Source organism: Engystomops pustulosus, chromosome 4 (genome assembly GCF_040894005.1).
Source record: "Engystomops pustulosus chromosome 4, aEngPut4.maternal, whole genome shotgun sequence".
Taxonomy (NCBI): domain Eukaryota; kingdom Metazoa; phylum Chordata; class Amphibia; order Anura; family Leptodactylidae; genus Engystomops; species Engystomops pustulosus.
In genome coordinates, this window is record NC_092414.1 from 126,297,869 (window position 1) to 126,325,321 (window position 27,453).

The following is a 27,453-nucleotide window of genomic DNA, read 5'->3' on the forward strand; positions in this document are numbered from 1 at the left end:
TAGCTGACAAAATTGGTTGTATATAGTCACTGAGAGGAAGAGCACTACGCACTGAAGTCAAGCTCTCGCCACCCTGCCACTGTGCAGGCAGTCCCTGGGTTACATACAAGATAGGGTCTGTAGGTTTGTTCTTAAGTTGAATTTGTATGTAAGTCGGAACTGTATATTTTATCATTGTAATCCCAGCCAGAACTTTTTTGGTCTCTGTGAGAATTGGATTTTAAAAATGTTGGGTTGTCATAAGAATCAGGATTAACAGTAAAGCTTCATTACAGACGCCCGTGATAACTGTTACAGCTGATCATTGTAGCCTAGGACTAAAGTACAATAAATTACCAATATCCAGTGGTCCGTTTGTAACTAGGGGTCGTATGTAAGTCGAGTGTTCTTAAGTAGGGGATCGCCTGTATTTCATGCCTTAACATCCAGTATCATGAGTAACCGACTTTACTGAATTCTGGTTCTTGATGCCACTGGTGCTTGAGGTGGGGAGAACTTGATTTTATTGCTAAACTCTTTGCCTCCATGACATTACAAGTAGTTAAACATCTCAGTTCAAAGTAGGTTTTCCCGGATGATGCTACCATAATATCCCATGAAAAATCCTGATCTGGAAGAAGTTGAGCTGCTTTACAATATAATATTGTCACCTGCTTACAGATTTCCTTTAAGCCTAAACCTAACCCTTTTACGCCTATCATTTTAGGTGGTAACTATTGAAAAAATACAACCTGCGTTATCCTCAATTTAATTGTGGTTTGGATTGTTGTATTCTAGTTCTCTACATGAATACATACAAGTAATTGTGTTTCAAAAGAAATTCTGCTCTTGTACTGTCTTGATTGAAGACTTGTGGTTAACAATGGATCACTTGTCTTGTAACAAAGAGCTGCTTGTTTACTCTCCAGCAACAATGCAATACTTGGAATGGTTTGAAATGGGAATCGCTTGTATGTAGGATGCAATTATTCATGGGACCTCAAGAAACTTTGATTTAGTGTAATGCCCTTGCAGATATTTTTACATTGCAGATGCAAAAATATTCTGTGAGTTTACATTGTGTAGTTTCTGTCCCTGGTTACTGCTTACAGCTGGTAAACCTTTGAAATGATCTGTCTCTTTCTGGACATGGTCGGTTCTGCAGTCAGCATATTGTGAGGGTATCGTCACATTGACAATCTGCTTTTGCTAGGGATAAGTCATCAGCATTTTCAGAAAACTATTTTGGCATCACTGCATTGACCATCCTGCCCTTCTATCTAGGTCCAGATCTCTGGTTCTGTTTTCATTACCTGCCAATAGAGGCCTTTTTTGGCCTCTAGGACACGGCCCCATTTTTCAAATATGGCCTGTGACACTATAACCGTTTTATAGCTTTGGAACGCTGTAGGATATCCAGGGGATTTAAAGTTTTTCTCGTGACACATTGTACGTCAAATTAGTTTAAACATTTATTTATGATATCTTTTGTGTTTTAGTTATGAAAAAACTGAAATTTGGCAAAAAATTTTAAAAATTTGAAGCATATAGCACCCACATTTAGTTTATAACTTACATTTCCCTAATGTCTGCTTTATGTTGGCATGGTTTTTTTAAGTGTCCACATATTTTACTAGAATGTTATGAGGCTTAGAATTTGGGTGCCAGTTTTTTTACATTTTTGGAAAATCACCAAAACCGATATTTAGAGGGACCTGCTCAACTCTCAAATGACTGGGAAGGGCCTAAATAATAAAGACTAGTAAATTACCCCATTATGGAAGCTACAAACCTTAACGTATAAAAGAACACTTTTAAGATGTTTGTTATCCCTTTTAGGTGTTTTATAGGGGTTAAATCAAAATGAAGGTGCAGATTTGGAGATTTGCATTGTCAAATTGTACAGGCTATAATATTTTTTTTCTTTTTTTAACGTAGACATATAGGGACTTTGCCACATGAGATGCACTTTTCTCATACATAATTTTGGTGGAGAAAATTTTCAGACGAATTGTTCTTTTCAATTTTGGAACACGTAACATTTTTTAAAATTTCTTGTAAGAAACAGGGTTCTTTGTGCGGGTCCAGTTATGATTCTGATATATTAATCTGATTACCGTAATTAATTACAGATTGTTACGGAGACAGCGGTATCAAATATGTGGGGGTTTTGTTTATCTTATTCAATTTTTTATACAGATTATTACAGAAACAGCGATACCAAATATGTGGGGGTTTATTTGTGTTTTTTTATACTTTATTAAGTGTTTGTATGGGAAAGTGACATTTTAGGGGCTTATATTTTTATGCTTTAAACTTATATTCTTTTAACTTTTTTTTTCTTCTACAAACTTGAACCAGCCATGCTTGACTGCGACGTATAAGGGGTTAACACTAGCGATCCGAGTCGGCTCCGATCGTGACTGTTAGAGCACGGTGTCGGCTGTAATATATAGCTGTCAGTGGCTGCTTCTGGTGCCGACTCCATTTGTTAGCTGTCTCAGAAGCGGGACGTAATAGAAAGCCCCGCTGCGAGAAGTATCTTCCCACAGGGACGTACTATTATGCCCTCATTCATGAATGGGTTAAAAAAAAAAATGATATAGAATAGAAAAATTAAAACCTCCGCTTAGCTGCCCAATGTGTGTAAGGTGTGTAAGGTATGTTGGACCCCTCCTTTTTGTGATCATTGGGGGTCTCAGCATTGAGACCCCCACTGATCAGCAGGTTATTCCCCATTTCATGAATAGGGCCTAACTTTTGTTCGTGGGAAAACTCCTTTAAGTCGACAACTTGATTTTAAAATTTTACAGACACCTTACAGTTCATCACTGCAGCTTGGGTCTCAAGTAATGGCATATAGAAAGCTACATTAGGGGTCACATTGGGCAGAGAGGTCCGTCTGTAACTAGGGGGTCGTCTGTAAGAAGGGTGTCCTTTAGTAGGGGGCTGTCTGTAAATGGGGTTCACTCTGATGCTGGTAGCAGAGAAGGCGCCTCACACTTATTTCTGCCCCCTTCCGTTTTTTTTTTCTTCTCAACTTTGGGTGAGCAGTGTTTTAATATGCTTGTTGTTCCAGAAGGGTCATATGTGGTGTGGAGCACATTCCTCCTCAGCGACTTATTAGAGCCCTGCTTTGTCGGCTTTACCTACTCTGCTTTGAAAACTTTTTCCCTGTCATATTTTTAGTTGTACTCTTTCACAAACCACACAAGGTCATTCCAAATCCTTCATCTTTTCTTCCTGTATGAAATAAATCGTTCATGGATTGGTCCTGAAGCATCCAACTCTTTTCCCTTTTCATATCACAAAGATCATGTGTACATTTTTAGAATTTGTGCATGGTAAAATCTAAGTTTCTCTACTTATTGAAAATGCAAGCTGATGCCTTAACACATTAAGGACATAGCCGAAAATTACCTTCAATATACAGCATTTCTTTTCATGCTCAAATTCCAAAAGACATAATTATTTAATTTACCCGACATGGACATATGAGGGCTTGTTTATTGACTTTAGACGTCAGCGTGCATAGGTCCGGAATCTGCAGCGACGTCTTTAGCATTTCGTTACCGCTTCTCCATCCCGCTCCTCAAAGCATTGCGAATTAGACCCAGTCCAGCTCTGATCAGAATCCCCAGTCACAGGTGTTCGTTCACCCTGTAACTGAGGTTCTTATAGATGCCTCAGTTACAGTGGAATACTTGTTTAAGAAAAAAAAACTGTGAAAATGTCCCCCAGGGGTCTTTTGTGACAAAGTAAAAACATATGAATACACAAAATACAAATAAATATTCATAAAAAAATATCTGCATTTCCCAATAAAAAACACGAAATCCCACCGCTACATTACAAAAAACATTGCCATGGTCATCGCCATAACTAGCGAAACAAAATAGCGATAGCGGCAGTTAAGGGGTTAAACTAACTGGCAAGGAGATATCTCCCTGCTGGGCAGCAGGGACCAGGCTGTATGTAACTGACCCTCGCCAGAGCCAGAGTTCCAGCATGATCAGTAGGATGAAATATATCGTCCAAATGAGGCAAGGACCCTCTGATTTGGCCAATCTTTCTCGACCTGTGTTAAAAATCGTTTAAAAAGGATTTGTCCCTTTTCTTGGCCTGCTTATTTGAATAAATAGTTGTATTCACCAGAATAAGCAGCTACCAAACAACTCAGACGACAGTTTCTCAATCGAGAAAGGATTGACACAATCTAGACAGCAATAAATACTACTACTACTACTAATAATAATTTATATAGCACCGTCAAATTCCGTAGCGCTTTAAAAGACAGACTCGTGTGGGGTTATGAAGTGGGTTCAGAAATAGTAGGGAATACATTGGTAGTATGGTGGTTGTGCTCTTTATAAATCCTATTCACATTCTGGGATATAAATACAGTGTAGTCTGTGGGGTTTTGATCTGCAACTAAATTGTTGCTGTGGATTGAGGACACTGTATTGAACATTTGCGCTTAGCTTCCTGCTGCTGTAGACATTTGGCAACAATTTCAACTGTCTTGCTATATGTTCTGTCTGTTATTTCAAGCTACATAACAGTGTATGGAATTAATCGCGTGACTTTGAGATGCACCAAATGTATGACGTGTGACACATTAGCATGTCACAAGTCGGTTAATGCAGAATGTAGAGGGCTCACGAGCTGAGCCCTCTCTATACCGACTTGAGGTTGCTGCATATTGCAGCAAACACCCATTGTTAATAATGACGATTAGTGCTAGCACAGATCACGGATCATTGCTGCTGGCAAAGCCACAAACGGCTGTCAACAGACGGTAGTGCTGTCATATTGTTTTTAATTTGCTGCTTCACGTGACATCCTGGGGTCTATATAAGACGCAAGGCTGTGTAATTAATTCAGAATTGGTGTGCATACTGTAAATAATAGAGCAGATAATACTGGAGACCCCCAGAGGGAATAAGAATACTGGAGACCTCCAGAGCAGACTAAAAAATAAATCCTCTCCTTTCGTGGCTTGTCTTTTCTTCCTTGCACTGCACTGCAGCTTCTTCTCTCCTCTATGTGCTGCTCTGCTTGGTGGCCCTTGCTGGTTGTATGTGGCGGCATCGGTACTTGGAGCAGAACCGTTCCAGGAGCAGTACAGTACAGCTGACAAGTACTTGCCACTCCTGGGTCCCTCTCCTGTGGGTGTTCTGCTGAGAACTTCTTCTCAGCCGCTTTCACTGCTACACGGCCTCCTGCACCAGTGGACTCATGACTTGACCGCCACTCATGACTTGACAGCTTGTATGTGGCCTGTCGGCGTGGCTTGTGCACCCCTGATACCCATTTTAATTGAGATGAATGTGTGCTGTTGTCCTCTGCTATAGCTGAAAGAAATAAGGAAGTGGGAAGAATTTCCCCCATTTATCTCAAGAACTGCTATGGTGACCATGAAAACAGAACTGTGGAGTCTATGACCATTTTGGTCCGATATAATCCTCTATTCACCACATGGGTCTCATGGGTCCCCCACGAGTGACGCACCAAAGCCCAGATTTCCCAAGCTTCAATCTACCACCTATCTTTTCCTTGGATATTTCAGATTATTTTCTGCTGTTGTAGGAGCAATAATAATAATAATATAAGTCAGATTTGTCTGTCAAAACATGGAATGAAAATCTCTTGTGGAAAATGAATATAACATTAAGCACCATCAAGTGCTTCAATAATAAGATGGAGAATGACGGATCATAACACTTTCAGTGGAAAATGAAAGAATATAGAAAACAGGCTGAAGATTTTGGAAACCGGTCAGGTTATATTGTAACTGTAGTAAGATTATCTTCAAGTATTGAGCTATTTTGTTCTAAGTTTAGGAAGAAGAATAAAGTATAGTACATGTTACTTGTAAAAGGCCTCCATTAATAATTACAAGGGATGCGAGATGTAGTTTTTCAATGAGACAATAAAGATGTTTTATCTTCCCGGAAGCTCATTAATGTTCCTTCACTATTTAATTACAAGGCAGCACTTCATATAAAGCCATTTAATGTGAAAAGTAGAAAACGCTGCCTTTTTCCCCTTTTGTATATGGAGATCACTAAGCTTTAATCATTTTCTATAGAAATGGCACTTTTATTATTTCAGGAGGTTACATTAACAGTTAATAGATAATGGGGAAATGGAAGGGTATAAATGCACTATGAAAGTGAGCGAAATATAAATCTCCTTGTGAAACGTCATTTGTTTGCTGAATGGTCAGCTCCACCCAAAACCAGGCCTTAAACGGAAATCACTTAGTTGATGGCCCACATTTGTTTCTGGTAGCTAGGATAACCCAAATCCTTCTAAAATTGTGTCCTAGAAGAGGGATGATGGCTAGTTATTATCGGAAGCCACAAACATAGTCGAAAGTGCCACAGTTAATAAATAGAGCAAGTGACTCCAGCAAGGAGCTTGAATTCATTTTAAATGTAGTAACATCACTTTATTAGAATTTCCAACTTTTGTGTTTATAAAGGCCATCACATCAATGCATGGAACTATGCTCTGTAATCTGTGGCTGCTCAGCTCATTCACGTAAAGGTGATACCAGGTGCATTCAGCACACCATGGCCATGCACATTATAAGGGTACATTTACACAGCCGTATACCCGCTTGGCTTCAGCTGGGCGGGCATACTGCTGTGCGCTGGAGAGGAGTAGGAGGAGAACCCTCCATAGAGAAACGCGTCACACAGATGCACACTCTTTTCCCTGTGTACGGTGCCGAATGGCCATTGTACTGCCATTGCCATCTATGGGGATGTATATGAGGCCGCATATACATCCGACACAGATGGCCATCTGAATGTACCCTTAGTCCACGTTTGCACCAGTTTTCTCTCTGACTTTATCTGCACTAGAAAGAATTGTCTGATGAGACATGTCCATGTAAAGGGCGTGTCAGTGCTTAGGCTGATCTTGCGCCACAATTCTGCTGCATTAACAAAGTGAACCAAAAAAAAGTGCACACTTCCAGAGCAGTGCTAGAATGATGAAGAATGTCCACCACAATTCATGAAGCGTACCCTGCACACTCCACAATCAAACTGTTTTTGATAAATGTGGGCCAATGTGTACTGTGAACTAGTCCACAGTAAACATTATTGATCATGTGCATGTAGACTTATATTGAGTAAAGTGCTAAAATATGAAGTTATGACAAATAAACTAATCACTTAGAAAATGGTGCATATGCAATGTAAAAACACAATATTGGAAATAGGATAATCAGTTGTTTAGAAATAAATGTAGCTTGCAGTGACATCTACGCAGGTCCTTTAGCCTTCTAATAATAGTAAACTGTACACCATGTATGTGATCACATGAAATAACAGCAGCCTCCATGGAGGATGGAGAGGAGTAGAAGTCCATGGAGGCTGCTGTGACTTAATGTGGTCAGATACATGCATGGGGTACAGTTTGCTATTGTTAAGAAATGATGTCACTCTGGTCACATGACATGAACTGTGACCAGTAAGGGGGCACAAGGCAGTTAGATGGAAGGGGCCGGTTGAGCAGGACACTCCTTCTTTGATGCCAGGTAATATAAGATAAAAGGTGATGTAAGCAAAACAATTTTTAGCAAAAAGAAGGGTGGCAGTCGGTTAATAGGGCTCTATAAGAACCTGTCACTGGTTGTATATGGTAGTGTGAAAGGAAAGCCATGATAGTTCTGTGATGTCTAACCTATACGTGTTATAAAACTTTGCTTAGATAACTGTGTCCTAGACAGCGCATGTTGCCTGAAGAGGTCAGGTTTTATTCCATATTTGGAAGGAATGTTTAGTTATTTTGGAACTTCCCCTTATTGTGAATGAGTCAATTTGTGCTCATTTGGGAATAAATATGTGTGTGTCCACAACAGACACTTCTGCATTTAGTCTCTTTTTTTTTTTTTTTTTTTTTTTTCTTTTCCCTACCATAAATATCATAAATGCACATCATGAACTATTTTCTGAACCCCACCCCATTACTATTACCTTTACCTGTATATTTGAGACTGGGGTTTTCTTTTAACCCCTTATCACCGACACTAGTTTTTAGCTTAATGACCAGACTCGATTTTTCAAATCTGCTCTGTGTCACGATAATTGTTATAACTTCGGAACACTTTAACATATCCAGGTGGTTTTGAGAATGTTTTCTCGTGACACATTGTACTTCATGTTAGTTGTAAAATTTAATGCGAACATATGAGGGCTTATTATTTGCGGGATGTGATACAATGTATAGGTAATTATTTTTGGGGGTCTTAAGCTTATTTGTGAGATTTTATTAACTATTTCAAGGGGGGTACAAACAAAATCATACATTTTTATTTTTAGCACTTTTTTTTTCCCCCCGCTCACCGTAACATAAAAATATTTTATCTTTATTCTCTGGTTCACTATGATTATGGTGATACCTCATTTATAGGTTTTCTCATCTTTTTACTGAGACAAATTATTAGGGCCATAACTTCTGTATTTTTCTGTTGTCAGATCTGGTTAAGGGCTTATTTTTTGCGTAAAGAGTTGTTCTTTTAAGTCGTATCATATTAGGGAACGTGACTTTTTGATCACTTTTTAGAACATTTTTTGTGATGGTGTTTGATGAAAAATTGTACATTACGCAAAGTTTTACGTATTTTCATGGAGTGATCGGATTCCCCGGGAAGCACACAGGGGGGGGAGAGGGGAGATCCGTTCCATGCTGGGGAAATTTGCACGCCGCGGTTATGCTTGCCAATCTAGCCCGATGTCCCGAAATCATCTTCTGACGCGCCGCCGTAGAAAGGCGTCGCGTCAGAAGAAGTACCCTTAATGACCGCTGTAGAATCCCAATAGGGCGGTCATGAAGGGGTTAAGGACAACAGGTTTATGGCAGGAAAAAGTAAGGTGGGTTGTTGTCATATAATATATAACACAATGGGGATTGTATCATTACAGTTCAGTTTTGTCTCTTAATACTATGTCATTTAGAATTGTCCAAGGGGGTACTATTATCTGTCTTTATTTTGGAGTATATATGGAGTATGTTTGGAGTGAGTGCGTGAATGTTTGTGATTGTATAATTGTGTCTGTACAAATATGTACAGTATATAACAGGAAGTGGGCCCCATGCAGAAATCTCTCCTAGTAATGCATCTGCATAGAGCTGATTGCTATTGCATATATTTCATTACATAGGGCTGATCTAAATATCAAGGGGTATGGAAGCAAAGGTCCTGCTCGCATGAAATTACAATAAAAACCACTGTAAATTTAAACAATTTTTGTGTTCAAGCTTTTAGTGTCAGAAATAACAAGTATTGAGGCCACCTGTACACTAACTAGTTTGGTCTGACAAATTGCCTTGTGCGTTTGTTGGATTTAACAGTCTTAATGTAGAATCACGGAAGTGTCACACATATACCAAATTTGCTTGTGTACAGCTGGCCGGTTTTGTCTGTGCAGATATAAATGAAAATCTTCTGTGTGAAATGGAAAGGGCATAAAGCGCCACAATTGTAAGAGGGTCACTGTCTGATCATCTTGCTCTTAGATATTTGAGGGGAAAAGGGAAAGGTTTGAGAAAACTGGCAAGAGCTTAGGCATTTTGTCCACTTTGAAGTCTGGAAACTTTGTAAGATCTCTGCTGGTGTTCCCACATAGCTTCCTGTATTTGGTGGGGTATATGTCGGTGTACTAGCTGACACTTCAAGATTAGAAGCAAACAAATGATCTGTGTTCAAAGAAAGCAAAGAGAATGGAAGGGCAGACCTGTTCTATTGTGAAAAACAGTCGCCTTTCATCCAATGCATTATTTCATAGTGATATCCTGCAGGGAATTAAGTTGTTTTTGGACAGGTTTTTAAATATGTTTAGAAATCCCCACTGGGTATAGGAAACAGAATTTTTTTTTAATAGCTTTGAAATTTTGTTATAACATTTTCATAATTTTTTTTCTTTTTTTTTTTTTTGTCTTGCATGATGCACATATAGTATATACTTGCGTAAAAGTCAAGCCGGGTGTAAGCCAAGGCCCCTAATTTGGCCACAAATAACTGGGAATAAAACGTAGACTTGAGTATAAGCCTAGGGTGGGAAATACTTTGGTCATAGCCTCCCCTAGGAATGTAATGTTCAAGCAGCCTTCCCCAGTAATTAAATTCCCTGCAGCAGACCCCTAGTAATGAAATACCCTATGCAGCCTGCTTTAATGAAATGCTGATGCAGCCCCCCCACCTCCCAAATAATGAAATGCTCTTTAGCCCCCAATGATGAAATTCCCTGCAGCCCCTGGGTGTATAAAAAAATAAACATGCGTGTTCACCTTCCGGCTCCTCTTCCTTCTTCTCTTCATGTGTATCAAAGCAGGCAGAGACGCATCCATTTGATCTGCCTGCCGGCGCACACTATGACGTCATTGGTGGCCACACTGCTGCGCAAGAACTAGTCTCTACCCTCTTTGTTACACATGAAGAGCAGCCGTGCAGAGCATCGGAAGGTGAATATGTAAGTTTATTTATTTTTTGCTGAAAAACTCTGCTTATACCAAAGTATATACAGTACATAGATTGTCACTGCCTGATGGCGTCAAGGTGAGCAACTATCAAAACAAAGATAATGGCACCCGTGCGGATGTCTTTTTGACTGCTGACGGTGGCAATCAAAGTGTTAACGCTGATCGTGGGTGTTTGCTGAAATATGCAGCAAACCCCATGTCTTTATGAAGAGTGCTCACTCCATGAGCCCTCTTCATATTTTTTAGCGCTTAATTACTCGTCAAGGATTGTTAAGAGGTCAATGTACACTCTGCCCCCCAACTTAACAGAAAAAAACTGTAATGTATATATTTTTGCTAATTTATTAAACAAGAAAAACTGAAATATCATATGGTCATACGTATTCAGACCCTTTTGTTCAGTGTTGAGTAGAAGTAGCTTTTTAGCTAGTACACAAAAAGCAACAAGTTTATCACACCTGGATTTGAGGATCCTCTGCCATTCTTACTTGCAGATTTTCTCCAGTTCTCTCAGGTTGGATGGGGAACTATGGTAGAAGCCATTTTGAAGTCTCTCCAGAGATGCTTAATTGGTTTTAGGTCAGGGCTCTCGCTGGGCCAGTCAAGAATGGTTACAGAGTTATTCTGAAGCCACTGCTTTGTTATTTTTATTTTTCTTTGTTGGAAGGTGGACCTTTAGCCCAGTCTGAGGTCCAGGGCACTCTGGAAGATGTTTTCATCCAGGATATCTCTGTACAGTTCTCATGTGCTCTGACATGGGCTGTGAGGTCTTATATAGACAGGTTTGTAGCTTTCCTAATCAAGTCCAATCAGTTTAATCGAACACAGTCTGGGGAGTAGAACTATTCCAAGGAGGATCAGAAGGAAATGAACAGCACGAGAGTTAATTTTTTATTTATTTATTTTTTTTAAATATAAAAGTCATACAGCCGCGTGTGCGGTTGTATGTAATCCAGGGACCGTCTGCACTGGTAGTGGTTTATTGAGTCATTTTCCCCTAATCATTTGCCTTTTAATAAGGACTTTGCTGACTGCTGCATATCTGAAGTGTAGAGTCATGGATGTGATAATGCTGTATGTTTTTGTTAATGTGTTTGTAGTAGATAAAGTAATAGACTTTCCATATGAACAGTATTTACCTTTCAATGTAAAGGTTCTTTAGAAGTTGTCAATGCAGTAAGTACAGTGGAAGGTAAGACAGGTGGATAGAATCATTTATAATTAAATAATATAATATTTGGCTTAGTTTTATGAATGTTCAAATGGCCGTATTGTTTCACTTTGTTTATATTGTAATAATACTTTTTTATAATCCATACCCTACATATAATATAAAGAAACCTTGTCTTATAAGTTTCCAATTGCTTCACTGGTTGCTGATGTTGCTCTCCAGCTAACATGACTTGCCATACATGTGGCACTGCAGTTGGTCTTTGCTGCTAAAGCCAGTAGTTTGCTGCATAAGATAAAACACATGTGAATTTGGTTTTGTTGTGTTTTGCCCCATGAATAATGGATACAAATATCTGCTGCTGGACAAGGAGCTTGTGGAAGGTTCCCTTTAAACCAATGGATTTTATTGTGCTGTTCACAATCCAGAAACATTTTTTCTGTTGGCTGCTTTCTTCCATTTATGTAGTGATCTACACTCATGTATTAACCACATTTCTTTAAATAAACTGCAAGGAGGGAAACCTGCTGGGCAATACCTCCCTGCACGGCAATCACACTCATTGTAGTCGTGATATGTTGTGTGATACCCACTGTTGCTTATTCAGTGAGGCTTTAGAGACACCTACACAATGTACAGTGTATACTAGCACATAATTGCCTAAATATAAGATTTGTTCCTGTGACTGTATCAGCTTTTCTCTCCCCCCCCCCCCCCCTAACTCTGTGTCCCTGCTGTTTAGAACCCAGTGACAATACTCAACTTAAATGTCACCAGTTGTGATGGGAAAGAGGTTGTAAAGCGTAATTTCCTTGCATCTCTTGTTTAGGGCAGGGCTGGATAGATGTAGATGCCTGGTTAAACATCACATGCTTACATAGGGCACAGTGACATTCAAAGGATTAGCCCTCTGTTTATTATCAGCAGGCGTTACCTCTTAAAGTGCAAGCTCGGCCATGTGCTATAATACACCGGATATAGTAGAAGCATTGCTTGCCGAATTAAGGGCTTCTTCCAATAACTTGCAGTAAATAACTGTTTTCCACTTTGCTGTCTTGTCTGGTTTTGCTCTCTAGATTTCTTTGATCATTATTATAAAGGCTTTTTGAGCAGGTCATAGAATTTAGTGTTTAACTGTGTGTGTGTTTTTAATCCAGGTTCATCAATGTTCTGTACTGATGGTTGCCTGTGTTTTTTTTTTTTTTTTCTTTTAATAATTTTTTTTAACTATATAGAGCATAGGAGTTAAATGCAGGTAATGTGGTTGACTTGTGTGATATAGACATTGACCGCAAAATATTCTACAGTGGTCTAGCATGTTTTAGATTAGTACTGTATATACTTGAGTATAGGCCGACCCAACTATAAGCTGAGGCCCCTAATTTTACCACAAAAATTTGGGAAAACCTTTTGACTCGAGTATAAGGTGGAAAATGCATTGGTCACAGCCTCCCGGGTATATAGCCTGCCGGACCCTGCCCCCCAGTATATAGCCTGCCACCCCATATCCCCCAGTATATAGCAAGCAGCTGGGGAAGCCAGAAAGGTGAGTTTTGATATATATTTTACTCGAGTATAAGCTGAGTTTGGGTTTTCAGCACATCTTTTTTTTTTGTGCTGAAAAACTAGGCTTGTACTTGAGAGTGTATATATATTATATATCGAGAGTGTGTGTGTGTGTATATATATGTATGTATTAGTTTTATTGTATTTGAGTAAGTAAATGCATATCTTGGCAAATTACCATTCCAGTGTTGTCAGCCATCAATATGTTTAGCTTTTTGGAATGATAACTTCCAGGGCTTTTAATAATGATGTTGCAATGGTCTTATTAAAGTGATCTGTTACATGTTATCAGCAGATAGATCTTCCAGGATGAGATTAAGTGGTTCTGTCGGGTTATCCTATGAACTGAATGTGTGTGCATTTTGACTGTGTAGGTGCAGAGGGCCGTCAGATTCAATTATTGTGTACATGTATTGGGGAAGTGCACTGATAAATCAGTCATGCACACTATCATAGTTATTTCCTGGGGTAATGATAATAAAGATGGCTTTGTTGGGTGATACAGCTGTAAGGCTATCTCTGCAAACAAGGTGTTTTTATCTCCCATCTAGGTAAATAAAAGTATTTGATACTATCATCTCACCAACCGCAAATAAAATGATATAGGGGGACATATAATATACAGTCAATAGTCAGGTCTGATATTGGATGTTGTACATTCTATATGTGGCAAAGCAAGTTCAGATTTATTAGAGAATCAGAAAATGTATTGGTTGGTAATTGTTTTCTGCATTGCTTAGAATTGAGCTATATTGCCTTTACCCCTTCTAAACAGTTGCCATTCCGGGGTTCATTAGTTGTCAATTTTTCCCCCTCTCACCACGACAGCACCCAACCAGAGAGAGGGATCCGCCTCCAGGGACAGGAAACCCAGACTTCAAATTTTGCGGTACGCCCCATCTCCTTCAGTGGTTTCCTGTCCCTGACGGGGGATCCAGTGAGTCTCGGTGAGGCTCAGGAGTCGCGGTGAAAGGGGGGAATGGGAGTCCCAGGTACCCCCAGGTGGCTGCACAGGTCCCCCGCCGAAGCTTACCGGAGGGTGGTCACTCGGCGGCGGTGGAAAGGTGAATGCTGCGAGGTGCAGCGCAGTCTGTGGGTGCGGGCGGACTCCGGCACGCCTCCGATCCGGAGTTGGAGGCGTGCGTGGAAAGGCGGCTGAGCGCAGGCTTCTTCCTCCCCGCGTTGGTCTTCTCCAAAATGGCGCCGACTCCACTTCCGGTGAGGACCGGAAGTGACGCGCCGCCCAGCGTCCACATGGGAGATGACGTCAGAGGCGGGAATTTTAAAAGGAGATCCCACACAGGAGTCCTGTGTGTTGTTTCTAGCACCCACAGCCAGCCACAGGAGTTGCTCCAGTCGTGGATGAAACGGAGCTGTATCCTCACCACTGAATAAGATGAGTTCTAATGAAGGTGGTAGAGAGTCGGTGGACACCGCTACGGTAAAGTTTGAGTAGGGGGATAGTCCGCTGATTGGTGAGTGTGGCCTTACCATGCCTTTAAACTGGTTCTGATGATGTCTTATGTGATTCTTATTTTAGAGGGAAGAATCTCGTAAGGGGAAAGCCACTGTAAAGTCTAAGCATCATGCATGTAGAATCTGTGGAGATAATCTGCCTGACTCTTATTTAAAACCTAACTGTGACCAGTGTGTTCAGCGCCTGTTAGCACAAGATCAGTCTGCCTTGTTTGAATCCATGCGTATGCTAATCCAGCAGGAGGTGCGTAGTTCTGTGCAGGAAATAAGGAGATCCCTCAGGTCAGAAAATTCCCCAGGCACTTCCAGGCAGCTTGAAGATTCTGGCCCTAGTTCGGGAGAATCATCTGAGTCAGAAGAGGAGGACAGGTCAGGCAGACCCCTGTTTCCTATCGAGGATATTGATCATCTGGTGAAATTAGTAAGATCAACTATGGAGTTAGAAGATGAAAAGGAAGAACGCTCTGTAACGGACGTTATGTTCCAGGGTCTAGGAGAAAAGAAGAGAAAGGTTTTTCCTATCCATGAAAATATTTCCTCCCTTATCCAGGCAGAATGGCGCAAGGCGGACAAGAAGGTTTTTATCCCTAGAGCTATGAAGAGGAAGTATCCCTTTCCTGAGAAGGAGACAGAGATTTGGGACAAGGCACCGAAGGTAGATGTTGCCGTTTCTAAAGTGTCTAGAAAGAGTGCGCTTCCAGTTGAGGATTCAGGTGTGCTTAAAGATCCTATGGATAAAAAGGCAGATGGGTTCTTAAGGCGTTCCTGGGAGGCAGCAGCAGGCGCATTCAAACCCAACGTCGCGGCTACATGCGTCTCTAGGTCTCTTTTTGTTTGGCTTTCCCAGCTGGAGGAGAAGATTAAGGCTGGTGCATCCAGGTCACATCTTATCTCGGAGGTTACCACTGCACAAAAAGCCTCTGCCTTCTTAGCCGATGCCTCGGTGGACGCCTTAAGGTTATCAGCAAGATCGGTGGCCTTATCTAATTCTGCCAGAAGGGCCTTATGGCTGAAGAACTGGACAGGTGACCTTCCATCTAAAAGTCATCTGTGTAGTATTCCCTGTGAGGGAGAATTCTTGTTTGGGTCTGCACTAGACAACATCTTGGAAAAGGCAGCTGACAGGAAGAGAGGTTTTCCTAGTACAAGGCCTCAAGAGAGGAAGTTTTTTCGCCCCTCAAGGCGATTTAGATCTCCTCAGAGATCCGGAGACAAGAAGGAGGGGTGGCGACCCTCTAGGAGGTCTAAGGGATTCATGTTTTCCCGGCCTCAGGATTCCAGTAAACGTCCCGGTCAGCAATGACGCCAGGGGTCCTGTGGGGGGAAGGCTCTCCCTGTTCAAGGAGGAGTGGAGCAAAATTACAGCGAGCAAGTGGATTTTGGGGATCATACAAGATGGCCTAAAATTACCTTTTCTATCCCCTCCCCCACAGCGTTTCAAGATAACCTCAGTGGCCGGAAGAGCAGAAAGACAGGCTCTGGAGACCGAAGTAAGATCCTTACTGGGAAAGGAGGTGCTACGGCGGGTGCCACTGCAGGATCGAGGGACAGGATTTTATTCAACCCTGTTCCTTATAAAGAAACCGGATGGCACATTCCGGACCATTATAAATTTAAGACCACTAAACTGCTACCTACAAGTGGAAAAATTCAAGATGGAATCGATAAAGTCAACCGTAAACCTGCTCTTTCAGGATTGTTTTATGGCTTCCATAGACTTAGCAGATGCATATTACCACGTCCCTATTCATCCGGACAGTCAGAGATTCCTGAGAGTGGCGGTGATGATGGACGGCAAGATGGAGCACCTCCAATTCAGAGCTCTACCCATTGGAGTGGCGATAGCACCGAGAGTTTTCACAAAACTAATATCAGAAGTGGGAGCCTACATACGAAGATATCAGGGCACCTTTGTGCCATATCTAGACGACTTCCTGCTGATCGCAGGTTCGGCAGAGAAGTTGCAGACCTTGATAAGGGTGGTGATGAAGATCCTACATCGCCTGGGCTGGATGATAAATTTGAAGAAGTCCTCCCTTACTCCGGCCAGATCAAAGATATTTCTCGGCATCACATTAGATTCCACTCAGCAGAAATCTTTCCTTCCTCAGGACAAGGTGGTGAAGATTGTAGCCTCGGTGGAAAAGCTGTACAGACAGCCATCCCCTACCATAAGGGACATTATGAGGACTCTGGGTCTCTTTACAGCGGCTATTCCAGCGGTGCTCTGGGCGATGTATCACGCAAGGCCCTTACAGCTCTTCATGTTGGAAAACTGGGGGGGGGACCAGTCCTCCTTGGACCAGAGGATTACACTTCCCCAACAGATCCTGGATTCCCTGAGATGGTGGCTAAGAGAAGAGAACCTCCAGGCAGGCAGGCCTTGGAGAGAGGAGAACCCCCTATCCATGATTACGGATGCGAGCTCTACGGGTTGGGGAGCTCAGGTCAGGGGACTCTTGTTCCAGGGGTCATGGAACGAGGAATCCAGGAAGAAGTCCTCAAATTACAGAGAACTAGAAGCCATCCTGCAGGCAATCAGACAAGCTCTGCCGATGATTCGGGGGACAGACCTGAAGATTGCCTCGGACAATGTCACAGCGGTGGCGTTCGTGAATCGCCAGGGAGGTACCCGAAGCGGGTCCTTAATGAGCCTCTCGCATCAAATTCTAGAGCTGGCGGAAAAGCAATCTAAGATCAATATCGGTGGTACATATAAGGGGCAAGGACAATCTGCAGGCAGACTTCCTAAGCCGTCATCTCTTACGTCAAGGAGAGTGGTCCCTGAATCGGAGGGTGTTCTCCAAGATAACCAGACTCTGGGGTCAACCAGAGGTAGATTTATTCGCCACAAGAAAGAACAGACAGGTCAGGCTCTTCTGCTCCCTAGACCCGAGAGACCGATCATTAAGTCTGGATGCCTTCTCAATCAAGTGGAACTTCAGCCTAGCCTATGCATTTCCACCCCTGTCTATTCTCCCGAGGGTTCTGAAGAAGATACGACAAGACCAGGCCAGAGTTATTCTTATAGCCCCCTTCTGGCCCAGGAGGGCATGGTTCTCAGTACTGAGAGATCTATCGATATCAGACCCTTGGATCCTCCCAGAGAGTCACGATCTCCTCTCCCAGGGCCCAGTATTCCACCCGCAGATTGCGAACCTCCATCTGACGGCCTGGAATTTGAGAGGCGCATCTTGAGGGAAAAAGGCCTCTCGGACAAGGTAATTACAACCCTGCAGAGGAGCAGAAAGGTAGTTACCTCTAAGATCTATTTTAGGGTCTGGAGAGTATTCTCAGATTTTTGTTCTCCAGCTAAAATAGACTTGGCTCATCCAAATATAGCTAAGATATTAGATTTCCTGCAGGCAGTATTAGATAAGGGCCTAAAACCTGCCACCCTTAAAGTTCAGATTTCTGCCCATAGCTCCCTGTTTGAGTCCCCTTTAGCCTCTCATCCCTGGATATCCCGGTTCATAAAGGCGACATCGCGTATGACCCCTTTTAGGAGATGTACGGTGCCCCCCTGGGACCTCACTCTGGTATTAAATTATCTGATAAAAGACCCCTTTGAGCCCCTGGAGTCTTGTTCACTAAAATGGTTGACCATTAAAGTCATATTTTTGGTAGCAATCACTTCAGCCCGTAGGGTTGGAGAGATATCGTCTCTATCTTGTAGAGCGCCTTTTCTCAAGATCTTAGATGACAGGGTAGTTCTGATGACAGACCCGGCCTTTTTACCAAAGGTAGTCTCTAGATTCCATAGATCCCAGGAGATCAGGCTCCCATCTTTCTGCAGTAACCCTTCTACGGATAGGGAAAGGGAATTTAACAAATTAGATGTTAAAAGGGCCATTGAGCTCTATTTGGATAGGACTAGAGATTGGAGAAAATCTGATAGTCTTTTTGTTCTTTTTGGTGGCAAGAATAGGGGGCAGAAGGCCTCAGCGGTAGTTATAGCTAGATGGATTAGGCAAGCCATTAGCTCCGCTTATGTAGCAGCCGGTCAGCCGATACCAGAAGGTCTAAAAGCCCATTCCACTAGAGCAGTCTCTTCCTCATGGGCAGAATTTAGAGAGGTGTCGGTTAATCAGATTTGTCAGGCTGCCACCTGGTCTTCTCCACACACTTTCTACAGGCACTATAGGCTAAATGTAGCAGGTGCACAGGAACTTTCCTTTGGGCGAAGAGTTCTTTCTTCGGTTATCCCTCCCTAAAGATTTCATCTATGTTATTCTCTCTGGTTGGGTGCTGTCGTGGTGAGAGGGGGAAACCGGTAATTACTCACCGGTAATTGTATTTCCTTGAACCACGACAGCACCCTGGGTATTCCCTCCCTTGTAAATTCTTTTCACACTTGGGTGTTCAGCGTTATGTGTGTGTCACAGAGGTGTGAGATTCTCTCATTGAAAGTGATACTGAATGATACGGTGGTCAGAATTAATCGAGAACATTAAGTCCCATACAGTCTCTGTAATCCACTGAAGGAGATGGGGCGTACTGCAAAATTTGAAGTCTGGGTTTCCTGTCCCTGGAGGCGGATCCCTCTCTCTGGTTGGGTGCTGTCGTGGTTCAAGGAAACACAATTACCGGTGAGTAATTACCGGTTTCCTGTCTTTACCTGGCTAGTGATTCGATAAGCAGGCATTTTGAGTGTTAAAGGTGACAAAATGATAAAGACCAGAAACACGAGACTCTGGCATCATCAAAAGAGGCCAGTGAGGGGGGAGTTTGGTGAGTATTGGTGTGTTTTACACCTTAACGGCCGCTGTATTGGGTTTTTATGGCATCCGTTTAACTTACTGCTTCTGATGCAATGCCTTCCTACAGCCGCATCAGAAAAAGGTTGCAGGAGATGGAGCTAGGTATTTTAAAACCTTAGACACTGTAGTTAAACACGGACCATGGTGTGTAGGTGCTTGCAAAGGGAGTGAGCTCCTTCTGTCAACCATTTGCACCCTGCAGCTGCAATCAGTGGGTGCCAACGCCATCTCACAACTGGTGGACCATTGAAGGACCCCAAGGCTGCCTGTACCGACTCTCTATTAGGCCAGGCCAGAGCCAGTGACTGTGTAATGGACTGCACTAGACTACATAAGAAAAGACCAAATGATCTCAAGTCACTGTCACTTGTGGCACAACGTAATATATTGATAAAAATAATTACAAAACCTAGACAAAAATAAATAAGAAAATATGCCCGAATTGACATTTTTCCAATCATCCATCAAAGTTACATTAAACGCCATCAAAATGCTTTGATAATGTGTATAAATAAAAACGACAGGTTTTTACACAAAAATAAGCCCTCACAGCCACATTGACCAAAGAAGCTTGTAGAAGGTATTGACTAACAAAACGGAAAAATCGCCTGGTCATTAACATAAAAACCAATGCGGAGATGAGGGGTTAAGCCATTCTTATTTTTCACATTGGGGATTTTTTCCACTGAGCCCATTTTGGCTTATGGGTACACATACAGATTGTTTTTTGTACAGTGGGGAAAAAAACTGAAGTGTGAAAAATCCTATTGCAAAGAATGGTTCTGTAGGGCAAGAATAAAAACCGCTTAAACCAGGAAGAGAAAAACAATCTGTCCATTGGCCAAAATGGGTTCAGTGAAAAATCCCTAATGTGGAACCACTTTGTCTTTTCTCAGGTTTTTGCCCCTTTTGATTCAATTTAGATTTTTAGGAGGTTTGCCAATTATTTAAGACTGCATATTATTTTATTGCATTGTTTTTTAGTTTGAAATCCTGTAGCATTTAATTTGTGTAATTGATGTGGTCTCTTAACAGATGAGAAAGCTAAAAGGGTTACTAGGATTAGGGGCTGTGTGTTGCAGGCTAATGCAGATTTTTTTTTTCTGTTTGTTTTCTGTGTTACATTATTCACAGGAAAGCTGGTGTGATCCTTACACTACTAGACAGCTCATGTCATTGCGTTCCTTTTCACACTTTACAACGTACAATGGAAAGGCCTTAAATACACAATGGCAGGGATTTCCTGTTTTTGACTATTGTCTACTAAAAATGTGTGTAATCGGAAGAATTGCTTCCAAATGCATTTTTTTTCTTTTCATAGATCTTACCCAAGTATGGGCATTGCAGGTTCTGTGATAGCGTTGGCTACCTTCTGTTGATCATGTTAAAATGTGTTTCCAAAGATTTTGGAAAAACATTATTGTATTGTTGGGAATAAAACTAGTGTCCTGCTCATACACTAGAGATTACAAACTAAGGGCTCTTTCACATTGGCGTTGGTGCATTTTGTGTCCGTTTTGCTTCTACTTTGTGCCTGGATCTGCAAAAAAAAACTGAAGGTTTAACATTGCTTTGAAAAGTCACACCTGGTTTTTCAGACTCACCAGTGGGAAAAAAAACCTGTTTCATCAGACCTGTTTTTTGCAGACCCATAGACTTCCATTGCCTTCCATTCTCTGCATCAGCAGCAAAAAAAAAAAAAAAAAAAAAAAGACAATGTGAAAACACCCATAGAAATCAATGGCTTTGCGAGGCGTCTGTGGAAATCACCGAATCACGAACGTGAACAATGGTGGAAGACAATGTGACAGAGCCCTAAGCCTCCTGACATCCTAATAAAATATATAAAAAATTATGTCAACATAAAGACTTTGGGTGGTGGCACACGTGCCGTTTGTCTGCGTATGCAAACGCAGACAAAGCTGCACCCACCGTGGTGGGGCGCAGTCCGATCGCATCGCCGTTTCTATGGAAACTCCTGCGACCAGGAACGAGCCGCTGGTGTTTTGCATTAAACTAACGCAAAACACTGGCGGCTCGTTCCCGATTGCCCGGCCCACCCCAGCGAGTGCGGTTTGGTTTGCATTTGCAAACGCAGACAAAACGGCACCCATATAGTTAATGTTAGTTAGTCTTTGAAATAGGTTACTAACTATATGAAAAGCATGACCTTTAGAAATCCGAAAATTGCTAATTTTTCAAAATTTTCACAGAATTTGTATTATTTTTTTGGAAACAAGTGCAAAAATTTCAACTAAAATATAGCATTCATGTGAAGTACAAAGTGTCATAAAGTCTGAAAATAAACTCGGTGACATGAAACGTTCCAATGTTATAACTGCATATCATGACACAAAGTTGGCTCCTAAAAGTGAAAATGAGCTGGGTATTTAAGGGATTAAAGTATATAATGAATGCAATAATCAAACAATTGTTAATAAAGGATTATAATGATCTTTGCTGTACAGTAAATGAATCGCTCTCTTTGGGATTTTGCATTTGGTAATGGTGTAGCTTGCCTCTTTTCAGCTATGTAAAGACTCGGACAGTAGGTGAAATAGTACGACGCTAGTCTTTCCTATGACACACAGCTACCCCATAGGTTTCCATGATTTGTAATGGTCTCATGTTTTGGAAGTATGCCAGTCCAGTGGTCTAGTGTCATTTTATTCCTCCTTCAGACGCAGGGCGCATTGTCTCCAGAAGAATACACTTCAGTGTCCAGCTGACGCCCGAGGACTGAGGGCTGTTTATTTCTTTTTAAAGTTTATTATTAGATTTGCTGCTCCCGGTGCTCTAAATTATTCTGGGAATAGGCTCAGACAGCTTTTTAGGGCCAGGCATCTAACATTTCCATAGAAAGACACATTTCCACCAGGAACAGAAAGGTAATGAATTTCTCCAATAAATTAGGAGCAGGAATGGAGGTCAGTGGTGGTCTGGCTTTATCTGTTTCGTGTCCTAACACTACCTTACTGACAAGAGGAAGAGGAAATCAGAGCTGGCATTTTTGAGATAAGTTTTTCTCTGGCAGAGCACTGAGAATAGTAGGCTTTTACTGGTTCTTCTTCTATAGATAAAGTGGATATAATATATATGGAGAAGTTTAGCTTCTTGGCCTGCTCCCGGCAGTTTGGTATAAATGTTCTTCTGTGCCTAGTTAATTATTAGCAATCTGTCTGGCTTTCTTGCGTCTTGATGTTCAGGCGTTTTGTTTACAGCACCTACAACATTAATCTTGCCGTGGCACAACATGAATATAAATGTGCAAAGGCAACCTTTCCTAGGAATCCAATGTAAATGCCAAGAAAAGTGGACAGTCAAGTTAATTAAATGTCCCTTGTGGAGGAGCACATTAATAACCCACTCCATAGACAAGGCTGGAATGGAGGGGATTTACAGGGCACACAGGTTCTTTCTGTTTCAGTGGCGCCTCGGACTCTGGAAGGGGGTGTAAATCATTATCCATGTTCTGTACTTGAAAATGCAGACTGCTGCTTGCTAAATCTGTTTCACTTTGTGAATATTGAATGAATATACTAAATGCAATATAGCCTACAGATGTATGCAGACCATCATAGTACCCGTTTTTGAAGCCAAATCCAGGAGTTAACTGAAAGCATTGAGGAGTATCTGTCATTAAAATTTTCTCTCCCATTATTGTCCACACCTGCTTTTGGCTTCAAAAACTGCATTATTAAACTTGAATGTGGGCACAGAGCCTCAACCATGTATCTTTTACTGATTATGATAAAGGGGTTGTGCACTTTCAGAAAATAATTGATATTGTTTGGAAAAATGTGTAACTTTTCAGTACACAAAGTACATTCTAGATCTCTGCTTGCTGTCATTTTATATAAAACTTGTATGTTTACTGCCTGTGGATATAAATCAGTCCATGGTCATGTGATGTCACAGAGGTGCACGCCTTATTCGTATCATAGATGGTAATCATTGCTGTGTGTTATAATGAGCCGTGCACCTGTGTGACCTCACATGACCATGGACAGGTTTCTATCCACTGGAAGTGTACAATTAAAGAGAACCCGTCAGGCAAAATAACCCCCTAAACTAAATATATTTTCATAAACTGCTATTAGAGAGCATTGCCTCTATCCCTTCATTGTCCCTCTACATGCCTGTAAACCTAAGCAATGAGGTCCTAAAACTGTATGCAAATGACCTGTGAAATGTCCAATGAGTCATTAGCATATTCAAGCTGTCTGGCTTATTCATGAGTGGGAGGCACTGACACACCCCCAGTGCATGACTGACAGCCTGTATAATGGTGTGAGGCTGTATAATGATGTGCTTCCTGGTGCTGGTGGCCACGCCCCCTGCAACCTGTGTGTGTATAGGAGAGATGCAACAGCTCCAGGCAGCCATGTTATAGCAGAACATGTCAGGTGCTTGTGTAGCTGATGTCTGTGTCTCTGTGTATAAGGAGGATGCAGCAGGTCAGCAGACGCAGCATAGACACACTAGTAATGCTTTACTATACATTACACACAGACATGGCCAGGGGGAGGAGAGGGGAGGAGTAACAGGGATGACATCACTGCCTCTGACCATGTGACCAGCCTCATTTACTTAATTAAGAATAGATGATTTTATAATGATTAATATATGAATTGACTAGATAAAGGCTGGGATAGGATCCTTGTGAACTGCTCCAACAGGTAGTGGTGACAGGACAAGTGACACAGACCTGATGACAGGTGTCCTTTAAAGCATAACTGTAAAGTTACTGACAAAAAATAGTTTTGCCTCCGCTGGAGAGCTCTTTGATAACAATTCCAACAATACCTGTATCTATCATGCTGCTGGCTACTTCCTAGTCTGAGATATATCTGGAATATTTAACGTTAGATTGAGATTCTGCTATTCCTGATGTAGGTGGCCACTTCCTGGTTATGACAGCACCACAGGGAAATTAAGCCAAACCAGGACAGCGTGTTTGTAATTGGCCAATCTGAAGCATATGATGAGTCGCATGCTTGTGACATCACTGAAGGTCCTTTCCATCACATTAAAGGGAACCTGTCACCAGGAGACCCATTTTTAGCACTCCCCCAGTCCCCACAGAGCATAGTACATACACTAGCAAAATGTTTTTGTATTTAAAAAAAATGGGTTTTACAGAAAAAAAAGATGTTATATTGTACCTTTCATTAGCATCTGCTGTGTGATTAGGCAGTTGCCATTTGGGAGGGGCTGGAAAGGAGCAGTTCCCCCCCCCCCCACCCATGGGAAACATGTGACCTTTTCAAATATATGAATAACTCCCCACACTCGGGATTGGCTATAGAGGAGCGGGGGGCGTCGCTAAGCTCAGTGATGGGTGTTTTCATATATTTGAAAAGGTCACATGTTTCCCAAGGGTGGGGGGGAACTGCTCCTTTCCAGACCCACCCTTTTGGCAACTGCCTAGTCACACAGCACATGCTAATGAAAGGTACAATATAACATATCTTTTTTTCTGTAAAACCAATTTTTAATACAAAAACTCTTTGGCAGTGTAAGTACTGGGGGAGTGCTAAAAATGGGTCTCCTGGTGACAGGTTCCCCTTTAAGTACTTTCAAATGATGCAGGACAGCTTGTTTGAAACATGTGAACTAAAGGTCAACAAGCCCTCTGTTGTCTCTAGCTGAAATATATGGTTTCCCATGGCAAACGGAGATTAGCCTGGGGGGCAAGGTAAAACCTCTGCTAGCTGATAAACCGCTGCAGAAAGCTTAATATAGTAAATTGGAGAAATGCTTATTTTTAGTGCAGAGTAAGGCAAACGTTTTATACTTTACAGTTGTACTTTAAGCTAGCTATTGAATGGCAAGAAAGCAAAGATCTAGAAAATGTGAAGAATTGATACAAAAGTATATTGGAAAATTGGCTAACTTTTCCTTATACACACAATATTAATTCTTTTCTGAAAATGGAGAACCCTTTTGAGTCAAAGGCACAACTACACCCAAAATGTGCCATGCTTCTGTGCTGTTTAAGGGTGAAGACACACATGGCGTTTTTGGGCCATTTTTGGGCCGTTTTTACGAAGTGCGTTTTCAGATCGTAAAAAACCGCATGCGTTAAACGCATCTGTTTTTTAAAAACGCATGCGTTTTTTGAAAACGCATCCGTTTTTGTCCGTTTTTAATTGCGCAAATTCGGAAAACAGGACAAAAACGCATGCGTTTTCAAAATACGCATGCGTTTTTTAAAAACGCATGCGTTTTTTACGATCTGAAAGCGCACTTAGTAAAAACGGCCCAAAAACGCCATGTGTGTCTTCACCCTCAGTCATATGATGCCTGGTGTCTGCAAAGTAAATGCCCTGTAATCTTTGAACTGAATGGATTCCAGAACTATGCATTCTTCCACTACTAAAGGCACTACAGTGATATCTGGGTCCGCGAAGCCTCTGCTGCTAACCAGCCAATAGCAATACATTCAGCCACCAGCTTTTGAGGAGGACCCGTTTTCCACTGTGAGATTTATACCTAGTCTGGCCAGTATGTTCAGTCTACAAGGGGTTATCTTTCTGTTTTTAGGTCTTGTGCCTTGTAAATAAATCGATGCAACATCCACTTCCTTCAGTTAAAGGTGGAAGCATCAAGGTATTAAATGGGTTTTCCCATTAAAGAAAGTGATGTTAACACTAACAATAAAGATCATTTTTAACCTTTTACTTCACAATTTTACTTAGTTTTATTGCTGTTTAGCTCCTTAGCTGGTAAGTGCAAAGTTTCAGTGTGTGGGCAGGGACTCTAAGTAGACACATTATGATCCATCTAGTTCTGTGAGCTGGAAATGTGGCTAGATGGTCAGGGTACAGGTTTATATACACTTTCATTTAGCTTCTGAACATTGTGCTAGTATCTGACACAGAAAGAGAGATGAGACGGATCAGAGATGAGATGCCTATTACACACAATGACAGTCAGCTCTCCTACATCTCTGCTATTCCACAGCACTAGATCTGCTGTGCCTTCCTCCCCTGATTAGTTCTTTATCTGTCTGTAGCTTGTAGCTTTCCTCTGGCTGCTGCTGCTGGCAGTAACTCTTTGTATGTGTCAGTGTGCATCAATGAGTGAGCTCCGTCCTGGACTGCAGGGGGCGAGTCTAGAGTGCAGGGAGCAGAGAGAGAGAAACTCGGCTCCATGGCCGTGACATAGAAATCCAAGATGGAGGCCCGAACCCAAGTCAGATGTTACAGGGTCGTGTCTAGGAGCAACTGAAATTGTGTACCCCAGGACTGATAGACAGGTTGGACTTATATCTGGGATATGATGTATTCTTGTCAGTGAATAAGGGAATGTGTAATTTTGTTATCCCGAGTACATTGAAGAAACTTGTCTCTGTGGGAATACCCCTTTAAGTCGGAATCTTTTTGTTTTATTGTTTATTTGTAAAACCTCCTAAAATGGCAAGGACTCTAAACCTGGTCTTTTTTTTATTATTTTTTTCTTCTCCTTTACACAGATCCAGATTCAGAAGAGGATGTGGCTGTTAAATCCGCACAAGAACGGGCCGACATAGTTGCCAAATATGACAAGGTGAATTGGTGGCAAAGGTTTTTTTTTTTCTTATTCTTTTTAGTACTACTAATAAGAATTGTTCTTCGTTCTTTAAAATTAGTTCTACTGATATTGATAACGTACATCCTATTATGTCTCCAGAAACTGGGGCCAAAGCACAAACCACATTAACAAAATGTAGTATAACAAATCTTTATTTAATAAACATACATAAAATTTATTTTAATGCTGGTTAAAATGGGCAAATGCAGATAGTGATACGCATTATGATATGATACGATTGGGAATCGCAATCTCTTGCAGTCGTCTTCTGCATCTCTGTAGAAAGGCGGCGCCTCAAAAGTACTCTTACTGACTTCCATAAAAACCTGATAGAGCAGTCATTAAGGGGTTAAAGTCTTCTCACTACTTTATTCTAAATACAGACTTGCATAGTAATAAGCACATGCTATAACAACAAGGTGTCTCTGC

General features: G+C 41.6%; 1 protein-coding gene across 2 annotated transcripts in view; it reads left to right on the plus strand.

The window, feature by feature from the left end:
• USP6NL (USP6 N-terminal like) overlaps nucleotides 1-27,453 on the plus strand; it is a 103,405-nt gene that overhangs the window by 28,470 nt on the left and 47,482 nt on the right. For both annotated transcript variants that reach the window (XM_072147372.1, XM_072147371.1), the window contains exon 2: nucleotides 26,927-27,000. In XM_072147372.1, coding sequence (XP_072003473.1) covers nucleotides 26,927-27,000 — 74 coding nt within the window. The remainder of the gene's footprint in view (nucleotides 1-26,926; nucleotides 27,001-27,453) is intronic.